Consider the following 20865-nt stretch of genomic DNA (forward strand, 5'->3'; position numbering starts at 1 on the left):
AAATAAATCAGTGACAAAAAACTAAGAAACATAAAAATACAATATAAATCCACATTTGTAACATAAAAAAAAAGAATTGAAATGTAGATTAGAGTTAAAAACATAAAATCCACCTAAAACATTAAACATATTATATACATTAATGGTTTTTACTGCTTTTTTTGTTTTGTGTGGAAGTTTTCAAAGTATCCCTTAGCCCAGTGATGACGACATCATTCCGCGACTTGTAGTTCCTGTCACACTGAATTTTTATTGTGAGCTAAAGAAATTCACTCCTGACTTTTAAAAGTGTTTAACTGAAGTATAGTCGTGAATGTGTAGTTTTTATTGTTTTCGTTTTCACTGCGACAGCTTGTACAAAGTCGTTACACGTACGTGCAAGGCTAGTTAGCTACGTGGCTAATTCACGTGTTCTTCTACAGCCCGTGCTTGTAGCTAACGTTAGCTCACTGCTATCAGCCCCATTCAAACGACATTACGATAACAAAGGACTTCCAGGCGTTGTGCTGCAGGTATTTAGTGACCGGGTTGGACTGCTCGGAGCAGCGGGATGAAGCTGGAGCTGTCCCGGCTGGTTCAGGGAGGAGGTCGGCTCGGGGTCCTGAAGGGGCTCGGCAGGACGAAGCAGCTCCGCCTGGAGGTCCCGGGGTGTCTCCTGTACACACACTTGGGGACAGTCCCCCACCTCACCCAGGACACACTGCAGACCCTCAGCAACCTGCCCTCTGTCACCCAGGTCTCCCTGTCCAACATGTGAGTTCAACCCAGTCCACACACACACACACACACACACACACACACACACACACACACACACTGGGCTCTCTCTGAGATCTAACCTGCATTTCCCCCCCCCTGCAGAGCAGAGCACCAGGAGGTGTTGGAGGAGTTTAAGGATGGATTCAGGAAGTTTGCAGGTACTAGCTCAGTCACATGTAATTCATCTTTTCCTCTTTCATGTAATGTTCTTTACTTTAGACAGTAATCCAAAGAAAACAGGAGTGGAGAGCGATTAAACAGCACTGATTAGACATAAATATGATGACATTCATTCAAATCATGAAGGCTTGTATTGATATCTAAGCAGCATAGTTTTACTTTTAATGCATCAAACTACATGTGCGTATTAACAGTTTTCTTTCATATCTAACCCAACACTGGATCAGATATGGGGACATATTGTTTTAAACCCACAATTCAGTGTTTCTCTGCAGTCAAGAAAAGTCTAAAATTCAGTAATCTGAATGTAAGACCTTAAATGGTCTAAAACGTTGATTATCGTATATCTTATATTTTATTTTATTTTCTATTTTATTTATTTTACATTAATAATAATTGTATGTTATTTGTATTACTTGCACTATGATGTATTACGTTTTACTGTCCTTTTGTTATACCATTACACCTGTAAAGCACTTTGGTCAACCAAGTTGTTTTAAATGTGCTATATAAATAAAATTGACATTGACATTGATTAACAAACTTTGGTGTGATTGAAGGTTCCTACATTCTTCACCTCTTGACAACAGTGTTTTTGTCGACATGTTTGTTTAAATGAGCCAAACCTTGTATCAGAGTCCTTGTATTGGACTCTGTATTAGCAGATATATATCAAGGTGTGATATTGGTGTTATTAAGAAAATCCCCAACAGCAGTTTGTGATTACACCCACACACATTACACACTTAACATTATAGATTTTCGTGCTTCTAAACATTAAAACGTTGCCGCCTCTTGAAAAGAAGTTTTGTTTGTAAATATATTTGTCGTCTTCTCCTCATTCCTTTAATTCACTGGTCGTTATGTGTCTGCTGAAAACTATTACAGTTTAAATGTTCTTTGTTCAGACTCTAATTGTAATTTGACTGCAGTACCTTTGGTAACATAGCTTAATTAAAGTGTGATTGGAGCAGTTTGTCTCCACTGCAAAGATTATGATGCTGTAGATGAGGAAAGGGAAAAAATCTATACCAATAATTGTTGCAATATTACTTTCATCAATAGCAGTAGAGGCTGTGGTCATTTTCCGGTAGGATGGTTTTATTTAGTTATTTGATGCCAAAAACATAGGCTGAAATGTAATGATTGACAGCTGAGACTGCCTCTGATTGGTCGAGGGCTCCATCTCCTTAACGCTCCTGCACAAACTCTGGCTCAAAATGTGGCTTTCATTTCTGGATAGTGGGAGGAAGTGGAGACGTGTCGTCCATCCTTAAATACAGCCTATTAGTTCAACATTAAAAAGCTGATTTAGCTCAGTGAACTTGAGGAAAATGTGGTGCTGAGTAACATTTAAATAAATGCCCTGGATGAGTGGCCTCATTTGGCTTCGCTGTACATCAGTAGTAGTGGTGCTAAGCCTCACCCTGCTTCAGACAAACACAAGTTTAAATTAGAAATGGAATCAGTGTTGCGTCAGTTGTTGTAGACAGTCAGGGGATTATAACAGTGCTGTCTCCAAAGTCCCAGAAGGGAAGAGTAGTGATTGAATAATTAGAAGGTTTAAAATGCTGTCTTTATTTCTGTTTTCTCACCTTTTGATCCTCTGCTGCAGCTGTGTTTGCTGATAAGGCCACCGTACCTCATTCCTCTCTCCGGAGTTGTCACATTAGTAATAAAACATCTCGCTCTGTCACCTTGCTTTGTGCTCAGCCTTTGCTGACAGGAACGCTTTGTCTGGTTTTGTTCTTTGTGACTGATGCACATTGATTTTGGGTTTTGTTCCTCTGCAGGTCTTCATGATACTTTGTTGTACTGCTCGCTCCACGACCCTGCGGCCCCCTGTCCGACAGGCTATATTACCAACAAGGTGAGATTAAACTTTTACTTTCAAGAACAAATCAACATAATGGGATTCCACTCATTTGTTGCTCCACTTTTTTCTCTCTGCTCATCTCAGTCTGTGCCTGCAGTGTCGCACTTTAAAATCTCCCGTCCTACTATAGCTGAAGCATCACAAAAGCTATTACTTTCAAATGTGTGTTTGCCAGTGAAAATGTCCTCCCTCTGATGTTACTAGACGGTGTCAGTGTGGGGCAGCGGTGGGCGGATAGAGCTGACTGTGGCCAAGTTCATGGCTCTGCAGAAGGTCGTGCAGCCAGACTGGTACCAGAGCATGGCCGACGGAGAGACGTGGCAGAACAACACGTCACTCAAACGGGTTCGAAAGTCTGTGGATCGTACTCTCGCTCACTTGGACGAGTGTCTGCTGGTGCACCAAAACTCACAGGTACACACACACACACACACACACACACACACACACACACACACACACACACACACACACACACACACACACACAGAACAGCCACTAAACACACACTGTTGCTCTTTTTACGTCTTAAATTACTTTGTAAACTGGGTTTACTATCATATACATCATTATATATTGCAATACTGTAAGCAAGGTTATATATTCTGCTTTTCTATTCAATTTTAGGAAAACTCACGGTATAAAGAACACAACATGATATGCCTATAATACGTTATGTAGGAGTCAAATTGGTGGAGATAGATTACAACACTGATAACTAACAGTCAGGACTTCAAACACAACACAATTTGAGAACACGACAAAACATAATATTGCAATTCTCAAGTGTATCAATATTTTCTTGCACCCCTACTGTAAATAATTTTTTGTTAATCGGTCATGATGACACTAAACAAGGATTGATTTTGGTTGTTGAGCAGCTGTGCTAAAGCTGGAAACAGTGAAGGAAGCAATACTTCATCAGTGGGTGTGTAAGGGTTTTGCATCAGACATGACAATTCAAAAAAACAGATTTTCTTTCTTCTAGCTGCAGTGTAGAGTTGTCTTGACTGACACATATGTAGTGCTAGATGCAATCAATAGCTTTAGGTGCTGGGGTTGAGTTGGAAAGAGCACTGCACCTCTTAAAGAATTTACAATGATGCAACGGCACAAAATGCATTATATTTTCAGGTTGTTTATCTGTCCGCATGTCCCACTTTTCATGAACACAATCTATGTGGGTAGTCCTTCAAATTTGGTTGAAGTGTATGAACTGATTAAATCTTTGTGGTCCAATGTCAGGGTGACCTGGCTTTGTGAAGGAGATATCGCCGAAACACAATGATAGAAACACACTTGGCAGAAGTGATCAGTTGGACTCAAAGATGACGTGTTTCAATGTTTTGTGGTCAAATGTCACAAGTCAAGGTCACTGTGACCTCACAAGACAAGTTTGTGGCCATAACTCATGAATTCATACAGTCATTACAACAAAATACTTGTAAACTGCAACTTAAAGCAAACAACAGAAAGGTGGTTATTCTAGTTGGACATGTTTTTTTTGTGAATTTGTGTTTTTCTCTGCAGTTATTGATAAAAGCTGCATTTACGTGTTACATTTCAAAATGTGTCCCTGCAAACCTCATCATGCACCGTGTGTGTGGTTAGAAAATGGGGCTGTAATCTGTTCAAAATCTCTGTTGCTTCTCTGCAGTAATCTCCTTCTTCTTTGTCCTTCTAATTTCTTCTCTTCCTTTTATCTAGCAGGATCTTTCTGTCTGATGTTTAATCACCTGTCTGTCATTGTCAGGAGTTGGAGGGAGTGGAGGTGTTCGGCGTGGTGGAGGGAGGAGACATCTTGGAAGAGAGGGTGCGCTCGGCAAGGGAGACGGCCAAGAGGCCCGTGGCTGGATTCTGTCTGGACAGCCTCCGGTCAAGCTCCATAGACCCGGCCCTGAGGACCCAGCTCATCACTGCCGTGACCAAAGAGCTGCCTGAGGACAAACCCAGGTCAGCACTTCTAGTGACTGCATGCGAAATATGTGTATTGATTTAAAGCGATTCTTTTCCCACCAATCATACACTCTTCCCTGGTGTGTAATTGAAAAGTATTCAGTGAGGACGGGCAATCAAGTAGAACCAAACAAAAGAAGAATAGAGGGTGAGTAAACAAACAAACTGTATCCTCTGTTCTGAACTCTTATTCATTATCTTGACATTAATAAGAAAACTTTGGCAAAAGTTTACTTAGTAGTTTCAGACGGCTTAATATAAGCTTGTAGTTCAATCTCTTTTACACACATTCATACAACAAAAACAACACAGGCAAAAATCCAACAGATTGACGAACAATTTATAAGTGACTGTAGTTTAAGGCCAGGATTGAGAAAAAAACAACAATATGTGATAAAAGCCATGTTAACCTCACCACACAAAGCCTGTATTAGCCTGTCCTTCACACTCATGGTTATTGCGTGTTTTCCCTGATTAAAGTCACATGCAGTGCAAAAAAATCATCGTAGTTCTCCATGTACCCTCACCACCTTCACCCCCATCCTGTGCGTAGCTCGAAATGTACTCAGAGTCCGTGACGTTTCAGCTAGCCCCTCCAGTCGCGCCTTTGAACGATGTCCATTTGCCTTTGATCTGGGGCTTTTGTCGTCAGCAACTGGAAAATAGGTCTAAAATTCGTGTAGTTCAGTTTTACGAACAGTCAATTACGCTGTCAGTTGATCAGTTGTAAAGCTCTAACGAGATTTTTTTTCTTACAATCCTGAATAGTTAGTGATTCATAGATCAATAAACTATTCATTCATTTTATTTCTGCATTTATAGTGAATGAGCCAAGCAGTGAAGCAGTATAGTTTAAAGTGCACTTACTCATACATCACAGCTGTTTGTGTGCAAAACAACGTGATTCACAGGTCGAGTGGGCCCAGTTGGTGGGTCCTACTCATTCAATTAATTATCCTGCTTGACTGATTACAAGTGAAAACTGAGCAGCTCTACTGCTGCTGCTGCTGCTCCTGCTCAACCCAACCCAACCCAACCCGTCCTCAGTCTGTCAGCAGTCGTGATGTCAGCTCAGCCTCAAAGAAAAGTTTAGTTTTTGTTCGTTTTACTACATTTTACATGGTTATTGTCTCCTGCAATTATGGATTGTGTGCTGAAAATAGCTTACTCGCATATAATTGAAATGTTTACAATTTCAGTCCTGGCCAAAACAAACACCTTTTTTAAGACCAAAAAAAGGGTTGTACACTATTCATTGGTGGTTTGATCGCAGTCTCGTTCAGTCTGCATGCCAAACTGTCCTTGGGCAAGACACTGAACCCACAAATTGCCCCTAACGACTGTGCCAACCAGTGTGTGAATGGTGTGTGATAGACAAAGTGCTGTGCATCGAAGCACTGTATGAATGTGTGAATGTAATTGTACTGTAAAGGACTGGAGTGGTCTGTGAGAAAAACGCTGAAATCACAAATTAGAAAGGATTTCTTTCTCTTTGTCGATTGTGAATCATCTGATAAAACTGTGGAGTCGCTGCTTTCTTCCATTTTACATCATCAATTGAATTAGAGCTGAAACAATTAATCAACATTCAAAAATGAACATCTTTGGACTTTTGGACAAAAGATGGGCTCTGGGAGCTTGTGATAGACACTCATAACTCTGTCATTTGTCTGGCATTTTAGATAAACAAAATAAATAATAATTATACAAAGAAAGGATTGATTAATCCAATGAAGTTATTTCTAGTTGCAGCCCCATGTATTAGCTCTCATTGATAAAGCTGAAACTCTGAGATGATTTTGAATCCTGTGAAAGCCCATTTGCCAAATTGTAAATGACTTATTTTGAAGATATTGCAAACAGTCTGAGAAAATAAAGTCTCAAGGACAAACTCACCATAGGAGTCTCTGGTTCTTCCATGTAAATCCCCTTTTCAGAGCCTCGGCCTTGGAGGCGGCTCCACATGAGCGCTCCTGTCGCTGGCGGACGTCTGGCCATGGCTCAGACTAGTTTGAGGGAGAAGGGATGTGAGGAGCGACAGTTTGTTTGAAGGAGCTGGATGCACTTTGTGAACAAGCTCCTCTCAAATACCATGGGGCACCATCCCCGCTGGTCGCTCTAGAAACGCTGCTTCCTGTTGGAAAGTGACATGGAGTCATTCTCAAGTGCTGTTATAAAGAAGAGTAATAGAGAAAGGAAGACTCTTGTGTATCAATAATATGTTGTGGATGTTTGTGTGTGTGTGTTACATTTATGTTTACGATTTTTTTGGCTTTGTGTTGTTTTTGTCCTTGACTCAGACTGCTGCAGGGTGTCGGACGACCTGACGAGGTGCTCGCCTGCGTTGAGGCCGGCGTGGACCTGTTCGAGAGCTTTTTCCCGTTCCAGGTGACGGAGCGAGGCTGCGCTCTTTGCTTCAGCTTCGACATCTCCCCGGACCCGGAGCGCGCAGGTAGAGCGCCCCCTGCAGGTGTGGTGAATAGCTGTGCTGAGGAGTAGTCCTCGTTAACTTTTTTAATTTCCGGTTATTTAGGAGGTAAATTGATATGCCAGACAAAAGTGAATAATACGTTTAATTAGCAGTTTTGTTTTAGTTACAACTATGGTTCTATTAATTTATATGTGGTCCCTCAGCAGGAAACTTGATTAATAAAAACACATCGTTTAGATGCTCAAACATGCTCAAACATATTAGAAACATGAGGCGATGTAGCTCTGTCTCGTTAACTGCTGCTAATGTTCCTGTTTAAGTTGCATTAACCTCACTCCCCCTTTATAGATTAATATACAATTCATGCATGCCCAGATTTATTCTGCAAGAACAGCTTTTCCTCTCAGGCACTAACCTATGTAAATGTCATTGTATTTTTTCACACGCTTTTTTAATTCCAGATTTTAAATGGGGCAAAGGGGGGAAAAGGGGCTAAAATGAGACATTTGGAAATTTGGCCGCACTTCAGTGCTTATTTTCAGGTTTGCTCCTGTCAAAGCAAGCGACCTTTCAGTTACAGCATCCTTGCCCAAAGCTACAGAATGACTTTGTTAAAAGTGCGATGAAGGAAAAAGGTGGAAAATGTGGCATTCCTCTTTAGGATCTTGAATATGAGCCTCACTGTGTCATTTGGGAGTTTGGGTAAGGGGTCTCTTCTCATTTTGGGACTGATATTCCTTCATAACTGTTGTACTTGGCATATGTCTTGAATTTAATTCATTATGTTCTAAAAAGGTCTTAAAATCTACTTGTTGAAACCTGCAGAAACCCTGCCTACCATAATAGTTTCCTTTGTATTTTTTCTGTGTGTAAATGACTTATGGACAAAGCGATGAGAGAATATTTTTTTGGTGTATATACACTGAAATGTCACGAGCACAATGCGAATGAATACTACAAAGCTGGGAAGAGGCACCACTTCGATATTTTAATGGTGCAGAGCATTGAGCGCTCTTTTAAAGACGCTCAGTAATTACTCTGGTGGATTAATTTGTATAGGGGGAGCCTTTGATGTTGAGTTGAAAACACTTACAAAGTCAATGTTCCTGGTTCGTATATAAATGTAAAGAGGCTTTCATCTCTCAGAAGAGCGTTTTCTCTCCTTTTAATCAGACTCAAATGGTTCAGTTTGAAGACTGTGTAAAGCTGAGTGTCTTCAGTAAATGAACAACGCTTTTAATTTGTCGAGCAAAAAGCCTAAGTGACTGCAGTGTGAGTTTCTAAATAATTAATAGGAAACACGCGTGTGTGTCTGTATGGTGGTCATGTTGCTCGGCCCATGAGGGTATTTATTTTGCGTTAAAATCAGGCATAGATCCAGCAACCAGTGAAAATCTGTGCATTTGTTTGCTTGTGTGTCGTGGCTCGTGTGTATTATGTAGCCCCGGGTCAGATGAATAATTGGCTGGGGAGATATTCAGCTGATGAAATGAAATCCATGGTGTGTCACATTGCAGCTGCTTTTTAAGGCAATAATTAAGTCCAGGCCCTTCACTGGGATCGCTGTCCCAAGTGGACATCAACAGAAGTGTTATGACAAGAGCTGTGGGAACCGCAGCACCTCGGCTCGCCGCCACTGACTTCTGTGCTTCATTAAAAAGTTGTGTTAAACTGCTCTGACAGACGGAGTGAAGTTTGGTATCCGGCAGCATCAAGTGTCAGACAGCACTAATCGATTCTGCACAGGTAGCTTAATGGAGTTCAGTGGAGGTGAGAGCCGCGATGGTGTCAAACCTGCAGAGAAACTCTAATTCCCCTCTCAGCCAATTATGAGGCGCCGGTGGGGGTGTAGAGGAGGATGGGTGTAGGGAGGGGGTCGACACCTTCACTTCCCAGTTAACGTCCTTCATGCTAATCTGCTTTCCTTCCTTCCTTTCCTCCTTCCTTCTCCAAGTATTCCTCTGTGACACTTTTCCATTGTACATTTTTGATATGTACTCCTTTCTCCTTTAGTGCGTTTAACCCAACAAATCTGTAACTGGACATTTGGTCAACAGACAAAGAGTTTGTGATATTTCTTTTCCTTAAAAAAAGAAAGAAAAACATAATGATTTTTGCAGCATTTGTAAGAACTACAAAACTTGTAAAACCACAAATAAAAAAACTGCAGGGAGTGGTGGAACTATGCATCTCATGAATTATCCCTTTCCAACGACTTCCAGTGCACTTCTTTTTGAATTTTACCTTGTTTATATAGTGTTGCAATATATTATAGTTTGTGTCTTGTCTGTATCCTATAGTGTAAAAGTGTTGTCAGCGACATGGTACAGTGCTTTGTTCCTGACTGCAAGAGCTCCTCCAAATATGGTTACTTCTAGTTTCACCAAAAAACCAAACTCAAGGTTTCAAAACATTTCAACAGTTCACAAACCAGTGGGTTGGTTAACACTTGGTTTTATCACCTATTAGTTCAAATAGGAAAGATTTTGTTTGTGTGTTTTCCTTTAGTCCTTTATGTCCGAACATTGACAGTGATTAATAATCAGTGTAAAAGATGCTATTATTTGTTTCATAGTGTTAACTCTTCAAACTTAAAGCCCTTTTCTTCTCAGCTTCAGTTTCTGTATTCGTTGCCCTCGCTCTTCAGCAAAAGTAACTTTTCACCCCTTTACATCTTATTAGCTTTGGTCAAGCCTCATTTGGTCTGTTTTGTTCTCATGATTGTCCGCCCCCTCCTCGGGCTCCACGCAGAACCCCCTCTGTTATCAATTTTTTTTTACGCTCTGTTTATACTCCTTTCTGCTCCCTGCTTCACCCACTCCAGCTTCCACTAATCCAATTTTGCTCTATTGTTGCCATTTAATCTCTGTGTTTAATAATTCACATCACTGCCAACCACTGTCTTCCTCTCCTGTGTCCATCGTCTGTCTCTTTTTCATCTTCCTCGCCTCCCTCGTGTCTGTAACGGCCCCTCGATAAAAGACGGCTCTTCATCAGCTCTGTCACTTTTCCCTATACTCATCAGTTTAAGTGAAGTCAACTAGCAGCGAACACCCATCTGTGTAAGACAGGCATCAGTCGTCAGAACATCAGTCATTAAATTATCATAGTGGAGAGAATGTAGGTCACAGCTGTGGTTGATAGGGGTTTAACATACTGTACGTGTTGGCGGTCGAGTTTCGCTGACGGAGAGTAACGGTTCTGCACAAAGGGAGTTTATGAGGGTGAGGTTATGGTGTGAAGGGTTTGTGGACTGATTAATGACACGTTGGCATGTTGTTGCAGTGCTGCAGCTGGAAGATGATGAGAGGGACGCTGCAGAGAAGACGCAACCGAACGGAGATCTTAATCCTGACGATCAAACACAAATGACGTCCTTTGAGATTAATCTCAAAGACAAAAGGTTTGTGGCGGGTTTTTGTGCGACTGTAAAGGGTTTTATGAGCAGTGGCGCTTTCAGAATCTTTATTTGTTCCTTTTATGCGCCTGTTAAATTGATTTAAACTCACTTTGAACTTATATCCAGGTACCAGGACGACTTCAGGCCCCTGGTGGAGGGGTGTGGCTGCTACTGCTGCAAGAACCACCAGAGGGCGTACCTGCACCACCTGCTGGTGACCAATGAGCTGCTGGCCGGAGTCCTGCTCATGATCCACAACACAGCCCACTATCACGGCTTCTTTGGCGCCTTAAGAGAGGCTATGGCCAGTGATAAAGTGGACCTCCTAAAGAGACGGGTACTTAGGGAGAGGGATGAGCAGACGGAGAGAAAAGAGCAAGACGGATAAATCAGAAAGATACGAGAGGGATTGATCTCACTCCTCTTGAGGATCGCTGGACTGAGCTGCCAGAGGCAATCAAAACTCGATCTGGCTCTTTCCAGTACAGTTAGAGGATGTGGGGCTGTGATGCTGCAGAGACCTTGCCGAGCCATTCCTTATGTTACCAAAGTCATGTCTCTTAAGAATGTTTAAAAGAGAAGGGGGAGGATTAAAAGAAAACGAAGCAGATAAAGGCAAGTGTTGATGTCTGTCGGTGCCTTGGGTTTCACATCTGGACGAGCGCTCCTGTTAAATTCCTGTATTGATCTGAGCAGACATGGTCGGGTGCCTGAAGAGGGATAGGAGCTTGACGAGAGGTCAAGAGGAATTTGCATAAAGAAATGTGAGGATGGATGGAGGCGGACTATCGACTCTGACTGATTCCCCATGTGCGTCCTCATGTGGCCCGGTCGCAGGTCAGCAAATAACTAATGTCCTCTGGACTCATTGACACTGCAGCATAAACCAGAGGGAGAGCCGACGACTGACAAAAAAAATCCCCAAAATAGATTCTGCTTTTCTGCTGATCCACATTAAAAAGTCTTTCCTATTGAGGATGGAATCTTTTTTGTCATCTCATATGTTATTGATCTGTTTTCTTCAAGCTTTTGTCATTCTCAATTAATTTTCACATCAGTTGGATACATCAAATAGCTCCTCGTACGTCATGTAGTCCTAACCAGCATGATGAGACTGTGCGTGGTATTAAACCAGTCAACGCCACTCTCTACACGCTGGTGGAGGTTTGTCTCTGGCGGGTTACGGGGAGGTTAAGTGAAGGTTTGTGTTGACAGCTCCAACCATTCCTGCTGCTGGGAATGGATAAAGATCAGATAAAGATACAGGTCTCTGCTGCCTCCCATGCAGTGATGGAGGGAGGCTCTTTGAAGGTGAGGGGACGTAATTGACCGCCAGACCAGACAGATGTCAGTGGGGGACAAGGGACAGAGCGGGACAGAGCGGGAGAGAGGAGAGTGTGACAGATTTATGGAGCAGCCATGAGGATTTTTGTTGTACCTGTGGGTTACCTTAACCGCTTCCAGCATTATATAAGGAAGTGTGCTGGAGGATTTACCGTTGTCAATAGGTGGGCACTGCGCATAAATGTTTAAGAAATACAGGCATAAAATGAGCAGAGATGAAAAGTTGGAACTTTATTAATGCCTGTGGGGGAAATGGGAGGAGGCTAAAACAAGCAGTGACCTCTAGAGTTCATTTATTTTAAGATTTAATGGGATGACCGCGGACAGAAACTAGTGTGGAAAAGGTTGTGAAGTATATCCTCACATTAGCTGGTAAAAATAGAGAAGCTAGTGAAAGGCTGTTGCTTTCTTTCCCCGGATAACTGCTGTTGATGTTTTATTCACATCCTGCTTCTGTCGAGGTGTCGAGCAACAACAGTTTCCCAAATAATGGGAATCTCGACACAAATGTATAGAAAAGCATCTGGCACAAATCGACCCATCCTGTTCTAATAGTACCCAGGTCCCTTTGAAGCTGCTAATGACTGCTGCTAATAAGTGTAGAGCTCTGGACTCCAGCCTATTATTTATTATCAGGCTTTTGACCTTCAACTGTGTGATAAAGTGGAACATAAGTGATCGCAGTAATGATGAGATACAGAGAACCAGAACATAATGTAAGTTCTTGGAAGATGGAGAATGTGGTGGAGTTTGAGCCCGAGAGGTTGTAGATTGTAGAAAATAATGGTGTAAAGAAATGTTAACAATATGTCATTAAACACCGGAGTATCAGGGACAGACTATATAATAATAATGATGTAAGTAATTCATACAGCTCCTTTCAGAACATAGTTACAAGGTGATTCAATAGTTAAAAATGAAGAATTGAAAGCAAACGAACAAATACCCCCCCCCCAAGGACCAACAGTCCCCTCCATGTTTAAATTCGCTAGATCCAGATTTTTATTTGGATTTGCACCAATTTGCACACACTCATAAATATTTGTTCTCTTAACATGTCTGATTTGTTTTTATCAAGATCCATGAATTAGTTTTCTGAGAAATCAATGAAAAATGTAAGAAAAAATAAAATCGGGAATAAAGTTACAAAGAATAAAGTCAGCTCCTTTGGTCCATCACATCCAGTTAGTGGAGCGAGTGATGGCTGTGCCAGCTGCTGGAGCGTTGGTGTAACATCGATATTTAGCCAATTCAAGCTTATTTCAGTTTCCTAAACACAGCCAGCTCCTCTGAGCTTGTGTGGTTTCTCCTTTTGTGCAGAGACAGTGTTTGGCACAATCTCCTCCGAGTCACACTGTGTTTATGTATTAGAAGAGAAAGAATTTCCTTGTTACTAAAACTGATTCTATAATTACAATTTCAGCCACACAAGGCATTTTCAATAGCAACGATAGTAGATCGTATATTCTACCAAATTTGGACTTTAGTTTTTCTTTTTTCTGGATATTTCAACTTTATTCTGAAAATGCAAAATATAATTTTTTGGGTAATTTTCTGAGTAAAAGAGTCTAAAACATTTTAGTTTTAGAAGAAGCTCTTACTTTTGACATCATAGTCTGATATTTATATAACTTTGCTGAGTCGTGATAAGACCTGAGGCCACAGGTCTGACAGTATTTTAATGTATTTCAATGTACTTTAATGTACTTTAATGTATTTGAATCTACTTTAATGTATTTTGAAATAGCCTGATAGGTTTAGCTCTTGTGTGAAATTATGACGGCTGGATTTGATTGATTAGGTGGAGACTATTGGAGTCTCGTAAAACTCCCGTCTCAAACTAGTGTGCGGTGAATATTTAACACATTGACTGAACATCAACATTTACGTGTAGTCGTGTCCACCTGGCAAATGTAAATTCAGTATTTACCCCTTTTGTGTTTATTTTAATTATCGTCAACTGCTGAGAACAATATCTGGCTGCTTGTTTGTCTCTGCTGCTGAGAAAGTAAAACACCGTCTGCTTATCATTGTCTTTTTATTTATCTATGTGTTGTTTTTACAGGAGATGGAGTCGCCTGTCTGGAAGCAGCACAGCGAGGGAAGGTTTGAGTTATGAGTCATAAAAACTAAAACGCTATAAATGAAAGTTTGGTTGTTGTTGCTCCTCTTCTTCTTCTCCCTCTCCTCCTACTCCTCCTCCTCTTCTTCGTCGTCTTCTCCCCCTCCTCCTCTTCCTTTTCTTCTTCTTCTCTCTCTCTCTCTCTCTCTCTCTCTCTCTCTCTCTCTCTCTATGAAACAGACCATTTTGTATGGCTCCATGTGAGAGAATCATAAAAATATATTGTAAATATTAATTCGGGGTTACTTTCCCCTTGTAACTACAATAATGATAACTTTAGTAATAATAAACAATATGAATGTATGAGGGCCGCTGTGCAGGATTAAACTGGCAATGACACACTATTACAGAGACGAGGCTTTTGATTCCTGAATGCAATGATTTTATTTAAAGTGCTGCTAAACATATAAAACATAGTTATAATCAGAAAGCTGTTCAGTTTTACACTTTCATTACAGGGATTAATCTGCTGATTAACTTAAAGTGGCGCTAATTTTAGAAAATGTGTCCAAAACACAGATGAAGACTAAATATGACTTTACGAGTCAATTTCCATGTGGGAGTTTAATATTTGTGAGAGAGACTGGAGCCGAGGGTTTTGCTCTTTCTCTGCTGCAGCGTGACTGACATTCGACACGATTTCCATGTGAAATGAGCTCTGAATGTCAGTCAGCAGGTGGCCCTCAGAGCTCATTTCAACCAATTATCCAGATGGAATGTGTGATGCAGGTTGGAGCGCTACAAGTTCCTCCTCTGACTTTCTCTCCCAGGACAAGTTTGCAGTGTCTCGCATTTGAGTCGCATGTCACGTGGCGGCGGGGTTGTTATCTGCGACATTAAAAAAGAATAAGCTCAGCTGCTCCCTGGCAGAAAGTTAAGGAGGCGGCAGCAGGGCGAGGTGCAGCAGGTGGTGCCGTGCAGGAGATGATAGCCGGAGAGGGGTTCTTATCGGTGAGCGATTGTGTTGTCAGCGCAGAGCGTCCACAGTCTTTTACAGGAACAAGAAGGTGTCAGTGTTTATCATTTTGAGAGGCAAGTGTCCACGATAGTTTGGAAGCTTAAATCATTGACTCGACAAGGTGTTGCAGCCGCAGCCATTGATGGATTACTGAGCACGGAACCATCTCTCTCTGCTTGAGGTGATTAACTTCTTGCAAATTCACGGAGACGTAAAACAATCTGAAAGAGACGCAGGATGAGACGGTGAGACACAAATCAGCTGTAAAGAGGAACTAAACACCCACAAAAGCCATTTTCATACATCAGCTGTGTAGAATCAGAAAAGATAGAAACTTCACCTGGATGTTTACCGGCTCAGTGGAACATTACCCAGACTTTGTGTTTGACTAAAGTCCAATAACACTTGGTTCAACTTCTGTGTTCACACGTACAGCTCCTCCAGGAAAAGGTCTCGCCGGGATCAGGGCTGCAGTGTGTGTGTGAAAGCAGCTACAGAGATGCACGACTGCTTCTTTTGAAAATGTGTTACATTTTACATTATTACATTACATTATTATAAAATAGAGTCACAAAGGGAGAGAAGCACAATGGGGCGCTCTTTCATTCTAGATGCTCCTGATAAGTGTGGAACCCTCCATATGTCTGCACCTGTTAATCTTAATCCATTCATAGCTTCACTTCACGTTTAACCACTTTCATTCACAACATAACACCACACTGTCACCCCCCCTTTACTGCTCCTGACCTTCTCCTCTGTCCCCATGGTAACCCTTGACCACCGGTGAGGAGCAGTCCAGATTCTCGTCCCCCTCCCGGCTATAAACGATTGCTCGCTAAAAAGGAGGCCAAACGTCTTATTAGCCCCCAGATGTATTTCGGGATTCATTTATACACATTAATCATCAGCTGACAATGTTCTAAATCAGCGGGGACCTTCTGCCACCGTCAGACACCCCAACTGAATATTTTATCAGGGCTGCGACTATACGCACGCCGTAATGTATAAGTGTAGGTTGAAGTACCTCGCTTAAATATAGAGAGAAGGTCATAATATATTAATGCTACAGACCTACTGGTTAACATGGAGTATCTCTTTATTTAACGGGTTATGACATGAAACCAGTAAAAGAAAAGTTTGCTACTTGGGAAAGTATTAAGAATTTATCTTAGAGTCAAGTCTTTGTGCAGGAGTTGTGTGTGCAGGCCTTTTATTCATAGGGAACACAAATCCTGTGTATTTTCTTTGGACACTTTTTTTTTGTCAAAGTAACATAAAGTGTTTTTCTTTGTATTTGTACTTGATGTACCAATATCCATGGTGTTGACAGGAGTGTATAACTAGTGTAACCAAAAATCAATCTGCTTTGTCTTTACTTTTGGGGAGTTGTGATGTTGTCCATCTTTATATACAATCTGTGGTTGGTGCTTCGCGTATCCTGCGTCTGCTTGTTAACGCGTATGCAGGATGCAATACCCACTTTATAGGTGGGGGCCCCGTGGTTAAACGAAAAATGAATCATAGTAAACACAGAAAAGAAGGAAATCTTCACATTTGAGAAGCTTCAACCAGAGAACGTTTTAAATTTTTGCTTGAAAAAAAATTCATGAATTAATTAACAATAATCAAAATGTTTGCTGATTACTTTTCTGGCTCGTTTGTGCAAACTCAGCAATAAGGATAAAAGTCAGTGCTTGTTTTTGTCACAACGTTTACACACACACACACACACACACACACACACACACACACACACACACACACACACACACAGCAAATTCCATTAAATAGAGGAGGAGGGCAAACGACCTGCGGTTTTTATTTGAGTGTCAGTGTTATGTTAGGTCGACCTAAACCCACAATCCACTGGAGGAAGCGTTTCATTTTATTTGCCTCTGACTCAGCAGAAACGCACTCCACAGTAAAAAAAAAATAATAATTTGAATTTTTAGACGACATCGAAAAAAATCATTTTTCGGTCGTATATTTGTCTTCTAGCGATCGATAGCCGAACAATAGGCCCACGGACACAAGGGTGAGAAGCATTTTTCATTTTTGGCACCTTTTAAAGTGTGGGTGTGATGATTGGTCTGTACAGTGATTCAGTCCCCAAAGGCCTGATTACTGTGAAACGTGCCAACAGCTGTTACTATCAAGCGAGGTAAAAACCCTGAGAAGACTTAATTTGTCTGCTTTCCTGGTGATTTGGACAATCTGCTCTAAATGTTCAGTTAATTAAGGGATTTACTCAAAGGCACCAAATGTTACTGAAGGTCGGATGAGCTTGTTCTCGACTGGTTCCCTGCGTTGCGCTAAAGCGGGCTCTCCATTTTTTTTTTTTTATTGCTCCGCTGCACCAGAGGTCACGGGAAGTTGAAACGAAAGGTCGCCGCGTTCCGTTTAGGAGTACACTGGACAGATGAAAAGGCCGTGAAGGATTTGACCTTTACCCATGTGTGTTAGCACGGGGGGGGAAACTGAGGAAGGAACACCTCTTTCGGCGCAATTTCTGGTCTGAGAAATGGAAGGAGGGAGAGATGCATGGAGGGGAAGAGAGAGCGTGTTAGGTAGACCACAGGAGCTGCTTGTAACATTTCGATGATTGGCTGTGGTTGAAGTGTCTACAGCTAAAGGTTCCTCCAAGGATGCCTCCCTGCAGTTCTTATTGAAAGGAAGCGGTTTTAAAAGCCTCCTCCACAATGAGCGATGATTTAAAGATTCACCAAACGGTGTCATACAGTTGCTCATGAATGAGGTTTCCTTAAGGATCCTGCAAGGTAATTTATAATGCACCTTCCACCCACTTGTATTTAATTGCCTCTGTTACTTAAATAGCTCGTGGGGTGTTTGTTTGAAAGAGAAAAAACAATGTATAAGGACGAGGGAAAATCTAACATACATGAACTCTTTCAGCACTTTATCTATTAAAAGCCTTTGTCACACACTGACTTCACGGGCCGCGCGTTGCCGTGTTACCTCAAAGTGTAAACAGATGTTACCTTTTGTCGTGTTCGCGTGCGACAATCAGGCGGAAATCAATGGAATTTGATTGTAATGACAGCGTGGTGGGTTCTGTTCTCGAGAGCGTGACTCGCCATCTTCACGGGTGCATGCAGAGCCTTGATTAAAAAGTGATGGCGCTCTCAGGAGGTTCGGTTTGATCCCCGCGCAGATGTGCAGCATTAGCGGAGGTTTTTCTGACTCCGAGGCTCGAAGGGCGAGGATTGGCCTATGTAGCAGTAGGTGCGGCCATTATTATTTTGAAGTACAGTTTTTTCCTGAAAGAACATGGAACATTGTGTTCCCTCTGATTTGCAGGATGAGGAGGGGAAAGAGTTATGGGATGGCAGAGCATTAACCCGCAGCCTTCGAGGGAGCAGGAGGCCGGTGTAGAAAGTGAACGTTTTCAGAGGAGGAATGAGGAGCGTGAAGAGAAATCTGATCATCTGGTTTTCTCTGTTCGCGCCTTCTCTGCTAACGGCAGAGAATTAGAAGTTCAATCTTTCAAAGGGACATCAAAAGCAGATTCGCTTGTTGAGCTTGTTGAGCGCAGCATGGAGCAGACTCAACACAAATGGTGATGTGTTTTTAAGCAGATTCTCCTTTTAAAGATCCCCCCCGGCCACAATTTAGAGAATATAAAAGTACCCTGCATTGAGCAATATTTTGTTTGTAATGGATTTTCAACAAATAAAAGTCCAACAAACAACTGAGAAATTCTTAAAAGCCTCTACTCCCTCACTGAGAACTCCAACCATGAATATGCAAATGTCAAGCTGCTTCAGGGCTCCTGCTCCACCGCCACCTCTGGTCTGCTGCACTGATCTCAACCTGATAACTAGCAGCCACACGGGCCTCGACGTCTCAAAGAAGTCGAGCTGATTCTCATTATGACCGGATCCCAGAGAGTCAGTGTCACCGGGCGCTGCGGCTCATCCACTGTTAAAGAAGACACAACTTTATTAATGCCACAGTGTGGAAATTCACTTGTTACAGCAGCAGACAAGTGAGATTGAGACAAGAGAATAAAAAACATCAATATAAAAATAAGAAGTAAAATAAAAATACAGACATATTATTGGACATATTCACCATTCACTATGGAAATATTGTTTTTGTCCAGACGTGTACTTGAATAAAATGCAGTGGCACGAGGAGATGCCAGGAGATGTTGAAATAGATGTATCCATGTATGTGCATGTATAGACTGTTGATGCCAAAATAGGCAGGTATGGTAGACAAGAAGAATATGAGTGTATGTGTATGTATGTATATAAATTCTGCTTTTAAAAATGCAGGAATTGATGGACTCTGACCGTGACTGTATTTTCTTCCTTTTTCAGAACACAGCACATACAACATACAGCCAAGGGGACAAGGACACACAAAGTTCATTGTCCAGCTGAAAAAACACATACTGGGAACATGCATTCAGGGTTTTGTTTGCTTTCCTATTGCTGGAGTCATCCTTCAAATGCGGCCGACAACAGCATCCGTCAATTGCTGAGAAACGACGGTTCCAACTAGCGGATCCTTCTCGGCCCAACCAATCCCAGGATTCATTCCGCGCCAGTGAAGAAGTTAACAATCTAAACCATCGAGGTGGCAGAGCTGCAGTCAATGTAGTGGCCATGCAATAGCAAGAGCAGGACAATGGTGACACAAATAGGAAATCTGCCAACAACATCAAAGGGTCCCGGGAAACATTTTTGCAAAAAGAGGCTATGTAATAAATCCGCCTTCAGAGAGAATCTACGAGTGGATCAAATCCGATCTTTTCCAGCTCAGCGTGGTCTTTGGATAAAGAAGTGAAAGGAAGATTGTGCCTGAGGGTTTCAGTCTCAAATTGCGAATTCAGTCATGTTTAATTTTAAACCATTAACCCCCCTCACACAAGCTTTTTAGACCATGACCAACAAATGATGCTCCTACATGCACATCTCAAACCAACCCCAACCCTCAAGCTGACAACCCCCCCCCCCACCCCCACCCCCCCCCCCCCCCCCCACCCCCCACCCGTCCAAAACATATGGCCAGGAGCGTTTCAATCTTTAAATCATTATTTTATTATCACAATGATAAACAAAGTGCATACTGTGCATTCACATGAATAAATGTGAAGTAGTAAAGTTTCAGTTCTAGTCTTAAACCAAACCTCTAAAATCACAAAGCTTTTGGCATAAAACTAGCAGCATCAAGTAGGAGGTTCCGACCGTGGTGTTGTTACAGTCTCCTGCATGTAGTCGATTATATCATTTAAAGGGATTCTCACATAGTTGTCGTGGCTGTGGACATAATCAGCCATTCTCAGGAGCCCCTGCTTTTCCTGTCCTGCTGCGACGGCCCCTGCTTTCTGGCCCTGAAACAAACGTTGTTGACAACCTCTGGTATATGTTGTGGGACCAGAATCCTCTTTGCTCCAGGCTGGAGGGAGTGTGTGTTTCTGTGAATGATGGAGCCTACACACTCATCCGAACTCACTGGCATCACTCCAGCGTTTGGCTGTCGTTGATGAAAAGTCTGTCAGGCGGCCACACGTACAGACACAAATCTCTGCTGGTGTCCACTTCTCCACGCCACAAGTCCTGAGCTCGGTTTCTCACCCGCCCACTTGGGATTTTCGGCGCAGCGATCATACCAGCGTTGTGATCAGCAGTGCAGATGAACGTGTACAAATTGAAACTGAGATTTTTACATCTGCTTTTTCAAGTACACATACAAGCAAAGTCATTTGAAATGCATAAGATGGGGCCACAGTATACCCATATCCAATCAGCAGTGCACCACCTGCTTCAAGTATCATTACACCACTGAGGTGATGTCTGTGACAGTATATAAT

The 20865-nt window shown here is 42.0% G+C and overlaps 1 protein-coding gene across 3 annotated transcripts; it reads left to right on the forward strand.

The window, feature by feature from the left end:
* The first annotated feature begins 168 nt into the window (after window positions 1-168).
* qtrt2 (queuine tRNA-ribosyltransferase accessory subunit 2) lies at window positions 169-11578 on the forward strand. Of its 3 annotated transcripts, none has more exons than XM_034572455.1 (8): window positions 169-753; window positions 862-917; window positions 2733-2809; window positions 3020-3229; window positions 4569-4768; window positions 7072-7241; window positions 10488-10605; window positions 10729-11578. In XM_034572455.1, exons 1-8 carry the CDS (start codon window positions 551-553, stop codon window positions 10988-10990), a joined length of 1296 nt encoding a protein of 431 aa, XP_034428346.1. In that variant the 5' UTR covers window positions 169-550; the 3' UTR covers window positions 10991-11578. The 3 variants fall into 3 exon arrangements, with proteins under 3 accessions (XP_034428346.1, XP_034428347.1, XP_034428348.1); XM_034572456.1 differs by having other exon boundaries at window positions 214-753; window positions 10488-10609; window positions 10733-11578; XM_034572457.1 differs by having other exon boundaries at window positions 214-753; window positions 7072-7223.
* Window positions 11579-20865: the final 9287 nt, after the last annotated feature.

Source organism: Hippoglossus hippoglossus, chromosome 20 (assembly GCF_009819705.1).
Source record: "Hippoglossus hippoglossus isolate fHipHip1 chromosome 20, fHipHip1.pri, whole genome shotgun sequence".
Lineage (NCBI taxonomy): Eukaryota > Metazoa > Chordata > Actinopteri > Pleuronectiformes > Pleuronectidae > Hippoglossus > Hippoglossus hippoglossus.

Coding starts and splice junctions, on each gene's coding strand:
- qtrt2 (XM_034572455.1), top strand. CDS start 551: ATGAAGCTGGAGCTGTCCCGGCTGGTTCAGGGAGGAGGTCGGCTCGGG. Junction 4,769..7,071: donor CTGCCTGAGGACAAACCCAG/GTCAGCACTTCT, acceptor TCCTTGACTCAG/ACTGCTGCAGGGTGTCGGAC. Junction 10,606..10,728: donor ATTAATCTCAAAGACAAAAG/GTTTGTGGCGGG, acceptor ACTTATATCCAG/GTACCAGGACGACTTCAGGC.